At 49.8% G+C, this 12,151-nt stretch overlaps 1 protein-coding gene across 1 annotated transcript in view; it reads right to left on the minus strand.

Moving 5' to 3' along the window:
- Positions 1 to 2,536: 2,536 nt before the first annotated feature.
- The window catches only part of iqsec3b (IQ motif and Sec7 domain ArfGEF 3b), a 43,054-nt gene continuing 33,439 nt past the window's right edge, over positions 2,537 to 12,151 (minus strand). Inside the window, exons 10-16 of the mRNA XM_056282491.1 lie at positions 8,724 to 8,863; positions 8,372 to 8,503; positions 7,628 to 7,727; positions 6,666 to 6,824; positions 6,440 to 6,532; positions 4,767 to 4,813; positions 2,537 to 2,956 (exon numbers count right to left, since the gene is read on the minus strand). Of these exons, the coding sequence (XP_056138466.1) occupies positions 2,537 to 2,956; positions 4,767 to 4,813; positions 6,440 to 6,532; positions 6,666 to 6,824; positions 7,628 to 7,727; positions 8,372 to 8,503; positions 8,724 to 8,863 (1,091 nt within the window). The remainder of the gene's footprint in view (positions 2,957 to 4,766; positions 4,814 to 6,439; positions 6,533 to 6,665; positions 6,825 to 7,627; positions 7,728 to 8,371; positions 8,504 to 8,723; positions 8,864 to 12,151) is intronic.

Genomic DNA, 12,151 nt, shown 5'->3' on the forward strand with positions numbered 1-12,151 from the left:
GCCGCTTCTTTTCACCTGACAGTGAGGAGTTTTGCCAGGGGGGACGATCACGCTATTCCCTCCCCCCTGAACAGGTGCCCCGACCGACCAGAGGAGGCGCTAGTGCAGCGACCAAGACGCACACCCACATCCGGCTTCCCACCCGCAGACACGGCCAATTGTGTCTGTACGGACGCCCGACCAAGCCGGAGGTAACACGGGGATTCGAACCGGCGATCCCCGTGTTGGTAGGCAGTGGAATAGACCGCTACGCTACCCGGACGCCCCTTCGCCGTTGTTTTCTAAACTGTTCGAGGCTGGGCGGCGTACAAGTCTCGCTCACTGCCATCGGGTTAACTGACACACTGAGCAGCCGCTGCAAGACGGCACTGCTCTCGTCACGATTCAAAGAAGCACAGATACTTATTGTTCCGTAGCACATCTTTTCCTGAGCTTTGTGAATTAAAATGCCACAGATCTGATACGGAAACGAAACGCCTCGACGCTACCATCCTCATTCATAAACGTACCATAATTGACATCCTTCCTCATGCACTCGCACACTAATGAGGATGCAGCTCACACAGGTCTCGCAAAAACCACTAACGAGTAAAAGAAATAAGAGTATCATCAGGATATGGTCTTAGGGAATCAACATTTTTTTTTGTACCCCTTTCACATCAAACTTAAATCCTTTCCTTTTCACTGGGATCGCCCTTGGTGTTAAAGGATCCGTGCCTCAAAATCCTAGAAAATCACTCCTGGGTTACGGCGAAGCAGTTTTTCCTAGGGCACTGACAGCAGCTTCCGAGGACTGTGTCTGTCTGAGTGGATCTTACCGAGTCTTGCATTCTAGCAGCCAAACATCGTTCCCTATCCTGCTGCAAAGTTAAGCTGATGTAATAACGGCAACGACAAAAAAGTGACCGCATGTTGTGCAAATATTTGGCAATCTCTGAAAAACGGCAACACGTGCGTATAATCGAGTCCGTCAGCCTAACTCGACACAAAGGAGGGGCTCACACTACGGAGGACAGGGCATGGTCTGATGTAAGATGCTGGGATCATGTGAAAGCGGGCTTCCCAGGAAAAAGTTGGAATCCACTTGACGGTGTGAAAGGGGGTCCTATCGACAATCCCAGGATTTGAAACCCAGCCCAGATAGCAAAGAATCTTTGGCCCACATCTGCAGTTATCTTACAGCCCACATTTGGCCTTGAATGACGGTGTTGAATCGGGGTGAGTGTGGCTGCCTCAACTCAGCCACACTTGGGCCACATCTGGCCAACATCATATGTGCTGTAACCCAAGTCTGACCCACACAACACTTGCCGTAACCCAAGTCAGGCCCAGCTTATGACATCTGGGCCACTTCTGGCCCACACAACAGTTGCCGTAACCCAAGTCAGGCCCAGCTTATGACATCTGGCCCACACAACAGTTGCCAGTGCCGTAACTGAGCCGCAAGTACCAAAAGTGCCCCAGATTAGGCCCAAATGTGTCTGCTATCTGGGAGGAAAATACCAGGATGTGGACAGGATTGGGAAAGAGGCTCAGAGCAGCTACACCCTCGCTCACTATGCTACTTACTGTACAGGGTAAAGGCATTGGAGCATCAATCGTAAGGACTGACAATATTTACTCACGTAAAAACATCAACTTGTCTGCTAACTCTACAAATAAAGTACATTGAAAAAGGAACAAAACACACCAGCAAACTTGCTTCTCCCCATTTTACATGGGCTCACAAAAAAATAGCTCAATCAGGATATGCAAAAGCAAGAGAAACTGTGCTGACACTGTTCCTTTTTGAATGTGGCATATTAATACCAAGAAACCCACAACAAACAAGTAAATACGTGAACTTTCAAATGACCAAAACCCAGTAAGTCACCAGGACAGTGTGTAGCCCGGCCGGATCTTCTCTAGCATGGTCCTCTCACAGTTCTGGCTTTCTGGATGGTTCCTTGGTTCCTCTGACAAACATCCCAGAAATAAAATCAAAGGGAAGATGAGCATAATATGACTTTGAAATACAGAAATCATGGATCCCATCCGCTCCCTTCAATCCTCTTCTAGTCAAAATGTTTAAAATATAGACCATTATCTACAGCGTAACATGTACAGGTAGAGGATTAGAATTTTTTTTTCTATCAAAAAAGCCACCCAAAGTACCTCACGATCAAAAATACTCTTCATTCAATGCTCATTCTTGTTGGTTTCTATTTCTTTTTCACTTCACACACCTCAAATATCCCTCGCTTACGTCTCTTAACTTACCATTCAAAGTAAGTTGGCTAGTGCTTGTATGTCGATGCATGTTTGTATCGGTGTGTCTGGCCATGTGCAAGAGTGCAGGCAATGCACACTGATGAAGAACATGTACCTGTGTCTTGGCGAGTACATGTGTCGATTTGTAGGTCTGTGTCCATGTGCCTGTCCGTCTGTCTATCTGCCCGTCTACATGCGTATTTTATGTATGTATTTGGGAAATGGCTGCCCCCCTCCCCTTTCGGATTTTTCGTGCAAGGTGTTCTGGTGCTCCAGGTGGCACGGCTCAGACGATGCTGCGCGAGCCGCTAGAGTTGCGCCTGCGGCTGAAGGGCAGAGTATGGTGGAGAGGCATGGGCGAGTCGGGGGGACAGAACTGGTGGGGGTGGTTGTAGGGAGGGGGAGGAGGAGGGAGAGGGGGCTGAGGGCCATCCCCCTCTCTGGCGTGCACAGGCGTGGACATGGCTGACTGGATGAGCCGGTGGGAGGCAGGACTTTGGCTGAGGAAGGCTTCCATCCGCCCTCGCCCGCTCTGGTCGACGACAATCACCTTGACAATCTGCTGGCACTGGATGAGCGTTTCCGGGCGGAGCTCCCCAGGCTGGATGGGGCTGAGCAGTGCCGGGGGCGCAGCCAGGGCCAGAGCCGTGGACTCAATGCTGGGCTGGCTCAGCTGATAGGTCTGCAGCCTGTTGTGAATTGACACCTAGTTTAGGAACAGTCAGAGAACGCATGTGGAGTTACCAGCCTGAACGCAGCCTCTATGCAGCCCTCTGGTGGGTGACGCACATGGGCATGCGGGCATGCGGGCGTGCAGAGCGAGCACATGCGAAAGAAAAGAAACGGGGAAAAAACAAAAGTCACACTTTTCATCCACGTTTACCTCAAACACACCAGCCCAGAGACAGACAGGTTGGGAAGGAGGGAAAGAGTGCCTACAGGGCCAGAGACTTCCATGAAAAAGTGTGTGCAGAGTGAGCAGAGTTATAAAGGGCGGGGGGAGGGGGGGGTGAGAGGTGACACTGAGGGCGTAGTGTCTCCCTAACACATTTATTTTCAATCCTGAAGGATTTGCCGAGAGCTTAACAGAGGTGAGAGAGAGGGAAGCCGGGAGTGGGGGAGGAGGTGGCTAGGGCTTAAGAAAGACTGGGAAAACGAGACTGTCCTCCACCAAAAAACGACCCCGTAGGTGGTTTGTACCAGCAGCTTATTACGACCTATAGTGAGGTTTTAAGCTACTTCCTCGCGGTCCTCCGTCATTATAACACGTTACTTCCCCTGTAACAATAAGCGTCTCCTTCCATAAGCTCTCGTGAGAAGGAATATTAATAAAAGCAAAGTTTAATGTCACATAGTGGTTATAATGTCCACGCTAGCTGCCCTTTTAACTTGTGGCTAACGTTAAGTTAGCTCTTATGACGTCATTCATAGGTAAACATACTGCCAATAGCAATCTTACTTACTATACTAGACGGCCAAACAATACAAAAACACACTGACACCATATTCTATTGTTCTCACGTTGTTTTAAAAACCCACAATGCACAGAGGCGAAAAGTATCCGTGGCATACCTCCTGCCGCCGGTAGGGGGCGCTAATTTAGGAAACGCTCCTGTGAGTCGTATTACGCCCCTTTTCCACGACATGGTACCAACTGACTCGCTCCTGTGTCGTTTTCCATGACCGACAGACCACGGCATGGGTTTTCGGCTCTCCGTTTTTTGTTTTCAATTTCAAAATGCACTTGTAAGACAACTCCGCTTCGATATTTAAAAACGCCGGGCGATATCCCATGCGCGCAATGATGACGCGGCGACGCGTTTCTCTGACCAATCACAGGTCTGCATTGATTTTGGTACCCGCTCCAGTTCATTTGGAACCTCGACAAAGGTGGCACCAGAAAAGTGGTGAGAGTTACCAAAATGCCGGTACTTTCCAGTAATGGAAAACGGGGCGAGTCGAGCCGCTACCATGTAGAGGAAACGGGGCATCAGAGGACAAACATCCTATGTGGTCGTATGGGTTGGAGGACTTTGGGAAAACAGAAACTGCCACTGGGATCAGCTAAAGAAAAGATTGCTGGGCTGGTTTTTACTGACGAACATAATCGCTCACTCGCCATTCATTCTCACACACACACACTCACTCGCTTGCTCGCTAACTCATACTCATGCACTCTGACAACCCCACAAACACACACACAAAACCACTCTGCTTGGTTATAGGGAGGCAGCTGGAGGAAGAGGGGGTGTTTTCCGACTAATGGCGGGATTGTTGATCCACACACACGAGCCAGGGGCGGAAACTCCTCGCAGCAGCACTTTTTTTATCCTTAGCTGCACAGTGCGGATGTGCCCGAGGCACAGCGCTCACAAAGCGAAGCACAAAGCACTAAAAACACTTTTCCTCTCAGAATGAAGCCCGTTGCCAGCCGCACCGCAACACACTCACGCACACATGAGCAAGACCGGATCGATCACTGACACTCACTCACCTGTGTGCGTACGTACACTCACCTCTACGGTATTGTTATTGCCGGTCTTATCGTAAGCGTCTGGTTGACCTGCAGGGACAGAAAGCTCTATGTGTGAGTCGTTGATACGTGTGCACACTTCAGCATTACACCATTTCGAATTTATTTACATAGTAAAATCAGTGGCGGCTGGTGTGCTAAAATGGGGGGGGGGGGGCAGTTTAGCTTGGCACGGCACACCTGACAGCCGTTTTAATGTCCACACAGTAACAGAGTTATTAAGAAGGACAATGTAGCCTATAGACTTTATCAGGGTTCTTAGACAGTGGATGATTGACAGTCGAGACGAGGCGTGGTGGTGGGTGTGAACATGATTGACAGCCACGAGAATTGTCCAATCACATTCGATGAAAAACCATTAAAACAATACCAATTCGCTGCCGTCTGGGGCAGCACAGAACTGCGCCCCCTGGAAAATCTGAAGAAACCAATCAGACAGCAGACTCAGGTCACCTGCTCGCCACAAGTTTGAGGGCTTACATAAGGTATGGTTTGGCCGGCGCCCCTCACCCAGGAAGTATATGTATTCAGACAGGAAGTATATGTATTCAGACAGAGATCAACCAAATACCATTTGAACCAATATTTAATGCTGCTGGCAGGCGCTCACAGACTGAAAACACTTTCATTTATAATTATTCGCATTATACAACTACATTATATTTAACATGTTTAGGGAGATTTTCATCTCTTGATATTTGAAGGGGCGGCGCCCCAGCACCCTGTACTGTCCAGCAGCCAGTGAATGGTTTAAACCCTCATTCATCACGTAGCGAATTTGGGGGGCAGCCAGGAACCGCCGCAGCTGGGACACGAAGCCGGGTCTCCCGCACCACGGGCGACTACGTTAACCAGTTGACTAAAGGATCCGACCCGTTAGCCAACGGGCTAGCAAGCCTAGTCATTCACGATCATTACAATCATCTGTTCTATGGTTTCTACATATCTGAGGACATCTCATTTTCCTCACATCTCCTTTTAAATGCTCTTAATCTCTAGCCGGCCACTGAATGAACCATTCATTTCTGCATTAGAAATTGTGCGCTATGGGGCATTCAGGTCGTAGCAGTCTATTCCGGTGCCTACTATCATGGGGATCGTAGGTTCGAATCCCCATGTTACATCTGGCTTGGTTGGCTGTCCCATCCATCTATCCATTATCCAAACCACTTATCCTGCTTTTCAGGGTCGTGGGGATGCTGGAGCCTATCCCAGCAGTCATTGGGTGGCAGGCAGGGAGACACCCTGGACAGGCCGCCAGGCCATCACGGCCTGGTTGGGCGTCCCTACAGACACAATTGGCCATGTCTGCGGGTGGGAAGCCGGATGTGGGTATGCATCCTGGTTGCTGCACTAGCGCCTCCTCTGGTCGGTCGGAGCGCCTATTCGGGGGGGGGGGGGACTGGGAGAAATAGCATGATCCTCCCACGCACTACGTCCCCCTGGTGAAACTCCTCACTGTCAGGTGAAAAGAAGCGACTGGCGACTCCACATGTATCGGAGGAGGCATGTGGTAGTCTGCAGCCCTCCCCGGATCGGCGGGGGGGGTGGAGCAGCGACCAGGACGGCTCAGAAGAGTGGGGTAATTGGCCAATACAATTGGGAGAAAGGGGGGAATTCAAAAAAAAACTTGCACTATGTGAATGAAGAGAATACCTGAAGAAGAGCTGTGTCCTGTGTGCGTGTCCACTTGGCCACCATTAGCGTGGGTACTGTGTGGCTGGATGCCCTGCTGCCTCTCCATTTCCCCTGCAGTACAGAAGAAACGCCACAACCACAAGCCAATCTTTAACTGCATGTGTGTGTGTTGGGCGTATGTATTCATATTCAAATATATGCACTGCAACACACGTGTGTTCGGCTGGACATGCTTCCTTCTTACACTGGATATGTATTTGCTCCATCTCGTTGACCTCTGTGATGGACTCTCGGAGCTCCTCCGCAAACTTCCGGAGCTCCTCACCACTGGGGGAGCAGAAACTCACCAGCTGCTTCTTCTCCGAGGTGAAAGGACTCAGCATGGTGATGCCATGAGCGTAGTCTGGCGAGAGAGGTTATTTATCTTGACCCGAGACTGTGAACAAGTTTTACTGATGCCTTGTGTTAAAGCAACAAGTCCTCCAACCCATACGACCACAAAGGTAGTTTGATCCTACCCTGCAATGCTGCTGATTATCAGCGGTGGAAAACCCGGCTTCAGAAAGTAGAAGTACTAACCATGTATTTGCTCCACCCATGGACTAAACCAGCTGATTTCGCTAATTAGTTCTCCTACCTGGCTGAAGTGTTGTACTAATTAGAATCAGCTGGTTTAGTGCATGGGTGGAGTAAATACATGGTTTAGTACTTCTACTTTCTGAAGCGGAGTTTTCCACCTCTGCTAATTACGAAGTACTCGTTTGAGGACACTGTGAAGAAACCCAACACTTTACAAGAGTACAAATACTTCTTGCACTCTCCCATCTCTTGGCTCGTTGCATTTTGATTGATAACGAAGGCCAAAGGTCACGTGATGACGAGGCACCCGGGACACCGGATTGTCGTTATGTACACGACCGCTAAAGGTCGCTTCACTTTAAAACGTAGCTATAGGTTGTAATAAGCCGCTTGTGCAAACGACCTACGGGGTGGTTTTTTGATGGCGGAGTCTCTCTTGAGAAGACCACAGCGTTTCAGTTTTTATTTCACGGGGGAACATTTTTTGTTGCTGGGAGGAATACTCCCCGAAACTGACGAGAGTTATGTTTGTTGCCGGGCAACTATAGCTTATTGAAATAAACTCGTAGGTCGTATGGTTTAATGGACTGGAAATAAATATGCACAAATCACAGTTCTGCATCTCACATTCGTTGCTGAAGAGGTGGAACTGCATGCCCAGCAGGCCCATGGCTTTGCAGAAGGTGTAGGAAGCTGAACTTTTCTTTTTAGGACACAGCTTCAGGATCTAAGGACAGACCAAACAAATGCTGCAAGATCTGAAGTGGGCGCGAGCTGAACGGAGACATAGCTGATGAACATGTGCAGATTAAAATGTACTTCTACTCAATCACCCTCTTTGTGTCGGGCTTTAGAGGATGGATTTTAGAAGCACTTTTTTTTTTGGACTGTTTTCCCCCCAATTGTACTTGGCCAGTTACCCCACTCTTCCGAGCTGTCCTGATCGCTGCTCCACCCCCTCTGCTGATCCAGGGAGGGCTGCAGACTACCACATGCCTCCTCCGATACATGTGGAGTCACCAGCCGTTTCTTTTCACCTGACAGTAAGGAGTTTCACCAGGGGGACGTAGCGCGTGGGAGGATCACGCTATTCCCCCCAGTTCCCCCCTGAACAGGAACCCTGACTGCCCAGAGGATACGCTAGTGCAGCGACCAGGACACATACCCACATCCGGCTACCCACCCGCAGACACGGCCAATTGTGTCCGTAGGGACACCCGACTAAGCCGGAGGCAACGCGGGGATTCGAACCGGTGATCCCCGTGTTGGTAGGCAGCGGAATAGACCGCTACGCTACGCGGACGCCTTTTGGAGCACACTTGAAGAGTTTCTAGTCAGACAATGTTGCGCCTGACCATTTGGCGTCCTTACCAGTAGCAGGTCGTTGAAAAGAAAAACCTCTCTCTGGAGCTGGGCCAGTTTTTGTTTATGAGGCTTGTTGGCGTCGGGCACCTCAAACAGGCGGCAGCAGCAAACCAAACGTCTGTGAGGCACGGCGAGGATCTGCCGAGGGAGAGCGTTAGTGAGTGGAGAGCAAAGGAAGGAGGGTGGATTGAAGAAGACAGCGAGGTGAGAAATAATAGATGACAGAGGAGCGGGGAGACAACACAAACACGTACACACCAGAGAACATGAAACCAACAAGGATGCGGGGGGGGGACGGGACACACACACACACAAACCCACAAGGACTCCCCCTGACAGACAGGCAAACACAACTCACAGTCTTCAGGCCCAGGATGGACTGTTCCACGCGGCTGACGTAGGTGACATGGTCTTCGTTTGAGCGCAGCTCTCTCTGCTGGATCCTCTCATAGATGCCGGACACCATGTCTCGGGGGATGTCTGCGCCATCATCCACACCTTGAGGGAAGCAAGGCCACATGGAAGGTCAGTGGTGGTCTTTGGTGCCAGGACCCCAGGCCATGACAGGAGGGGGGGGGGGGTATGATACGCAGACCAAAGGGGACCACCACCACCACCACAACACTGCAGCTTATAGAGGAGCCCACAAAGCACACAGTGAATGTCAAAAGGGATTCATGATGAAGGACCCTCAGCAGTCAGTAAAGTGCACAACCAGACCAGAGGCAAACAGTCCAAATCTAGGACAAACACCAAGATTTTTTGGGACGGATATATAATGTCCACTCTTTATCAGCTAACACTCCTACCCACCGTCAACACACATATACGACATGACAACTATAGCCCCCAGCACCGTTTCCGGTGTGGCAAGATGGCGGCGCGAACTCACGTTTGCAGCGGCCTCGCCCATTACCGACTATGCGGTGTCTGTCCACGTCTACGTCTAAGTTTGTGTCATCGTGTGAAGTTTTTACTTTGATCGTTGATTTTTTTTCGTTTGATGGCTGGGAGAGCTGGCATTGGATTGGCTGAGAGAGCTTGGTCTGCCGCGTCCTGTGGGCCCAGGGTCCACGGCCCTACCCAGAGCTGCGCCCGAGAGGGAACGCCCGCAGACAGCAGACATATTTGGGCCTAATCTGGGGAACTTTTGGTATTTATGGCTCAGTTACGGCACTGGCAACTGTTGTGTGGGCCAGACGTGGCCCAAATGTCGTAAGCCGGGCCTGACTTGGGTTACGGCAAGTGTTGCGTGTGCCAGACATGGCCCAAATGTAATGAACCGGGCTTGACTTGGGTTACAGCACATACTATGTGGGCCAGATGTGGCCCAAGTGTGGCTGAGTTGCGGTGGCCAAACTCACCTTGAGTCAATGCCATCATTCAAGGCCAAATGTGGGCCGTAAGATAACTGCAGATGTGGGCCATATCTGGGCCAAAGATTCTTTGCTTTCTGGCGGCAGCCTTGCCTAGCGTCGACTGTGCAGTGTTTTTGTCTGCTTCTGCATTTGTGTCGTCGTGTGGAGTGCGGGGGAGGTGTGTTGAAGGTTTCTGGCTGGGACAGCTGGCGTTGGAACGGCTGGGGGAGCCTGGTCTGCTGCGTCCGGCGGGCCCAAGGACCACGGCCCTGCCCGGAGCTGTGCCCGAAGAGGAAACACTACGGGCGGTCTGACAGGATGTGGAAGTGGGGCAGGCTAAGCTAACTGTTAGCCTGTTAGCCCATGCAGACTGGCAGTTCCGACAGTCATCCTGGCTGGCGTTTGTTGTCTGAACAGTGGAATTTTTGGACTGTATTGCACTGAATGGACTGCGTTGTTGACTGCTTTGTTCTCGCTGTTCTTGCAAGTTTTTGGTGGTGTCAGGAAATTTTGGATATGTGTTTTTATGTTTTGTGTTGCACGGCTGTGGGCTGGGAGAAACGAAATGTTGTTTCTTTTGCGTATGCAAGTACATCATTGAAATGACAATAAACTGTTCCTGATTCCTGATTGAATCACCAAATTGAAAATAAGTTGCTATAGGCAGGACCAGCGGTAAATAATAAGAGGAATCTTCGACTGTTTGCCCTGCAGGTGTTTTTGACTGAAGGTTGCATTAATTTACAACCAATCGGAATATAAGACCTAAGCGTCTAAGCAGAGAATGCAAGACATTATTATCCTACAAGTCCTCCAGCCCATATGACCACATAGGTCGTACACCCTCTAATACGACCCACAGGAGCGTTTACTAAATTAGCACCCCTACTGGCGGCAGGAGATATGCCACAGATACTTTTCGCCTCTGTGCATTTTGGGTTTTTATCTACTTGTTGACGTCCTTTTTACCACGCCTTATAGACAGGCTAATAAAGGTAAGTAGTCAGTAAATAGTGACAAAAACAATTGCACAACAATAGAATATGTAGTCAGTTAGTTTCTGTGTTGTTTCGCCGTCTAGTATAGTAACGAAGACTGCTATTGGCAGCACGACCGCTAGAGGTCGGCTTAACTTTAAAACGTAACTACAGGTCGTAATAAGCTGCTTGTACCAAACGACCTACGGTGTCGTTTCCTGGTGGAGGACAGGCTCCGTGGGATGTGGTTTCAATATGTAGGATGCATGACAAAGGGTCAAAATGCTGCACCGTACACCGTCAAGTGGGAGGCCAGGTCACCCTATGCACAACCACAGGTGTGTAGCAGAAAAATACAGAACCACTTGTTCCTAGTTAGACATCATGTACTGCTCACGTGTTTTGTCTACAGCTGACCCTTCCACAGACGTCAGCGCGTCCTTATATCTCCGCAGATACACAAGGTCGCAGCAGCTGGATGATATCAGTTAGGGTGGCCTAGACAACACATACCCTTGTATCTCTATAAAAACTATATAGTCTTCCTGTTGGAGGCGCTCTCTCTCTCTCTCTCTCTCTCTCTCTCTCTCTCTCTTCTTCCTACCCTGTATGGGGTGAGCCCGTTTGCGAACGCTGAATTAAACTTACTCAGAAAGACAAGACTGACTAAGGATTTTATTCTCTTTTTATTACAAAGTTTACCACCACAGGGGCAAAGCTACCTGACTTCCTATAAACAAGGCACCAGGTTCAGTGCTTTCACTGATCCACTAGATGCAGACCGCTATGAGGGCCAGAGAGAGCATGGAGTAGATGCCGGGATGACACCAGGAACCTTAAATTGTAGCATGTGGATGTGGGCCACTTCAGGCAATGATGCGGCATTGATGGCCTTCTGGCCCCGACAAACTGGATGTGAGCCTGAAGTGGCCCACATGTATAATAGCAAATATGGCCCAAAATATGCCAAATCAAATATGGGCCTTTTTTGGCAACGATGCGGTGCTCTGGGCAACATGTAATCTGGATGTGACCCTGAAGTGGCCCGTGTGGTAAATGGTGAATATGGCCCAAATATCACAAAACAAATATGGGCCACCTTTGGCAAATATGTGGCACATGCAGCATTGCTATGGCTTGGTTCTGGCCCATATCTGGCAAACAGGAGCGGACCGCCCAAGTGCCATCATTCCACGCCGTATGTGGGCTGGATGAAGTGTCAGGTGTGGGACGGGTCCAGGCCACAGGAATTTTGCTATCTAGGGAGAGAACCCCAACCAAATGGGAAAACATCGCTAGTAGACCCAGCCCCGGGCACTAAACGGTTACGCCGTCGTTCAGAGCTGCATGTTTAAAATGGCATCATCATCATCATCATAAAAGAATAGATTATTGCTTGAAAGCGTCTTTAAACCTTACAGAGTAACAAAAAAGTTGGTGAGCCTGGGCCC

This window comes from Lampris incognitus, chromosome 6 (genome assembly GCF_029633865.1).
Source record: "Lampris incognitus isolate fLamInc1 chromosome 6, fLamInc1.hap2, whole genome shotgun sequence".
NCBI lineage: Eukaryota > Metazoa > Chordata > Actinopteri > Lampriformes > Lampridae > Lampris > Lampris incognitus.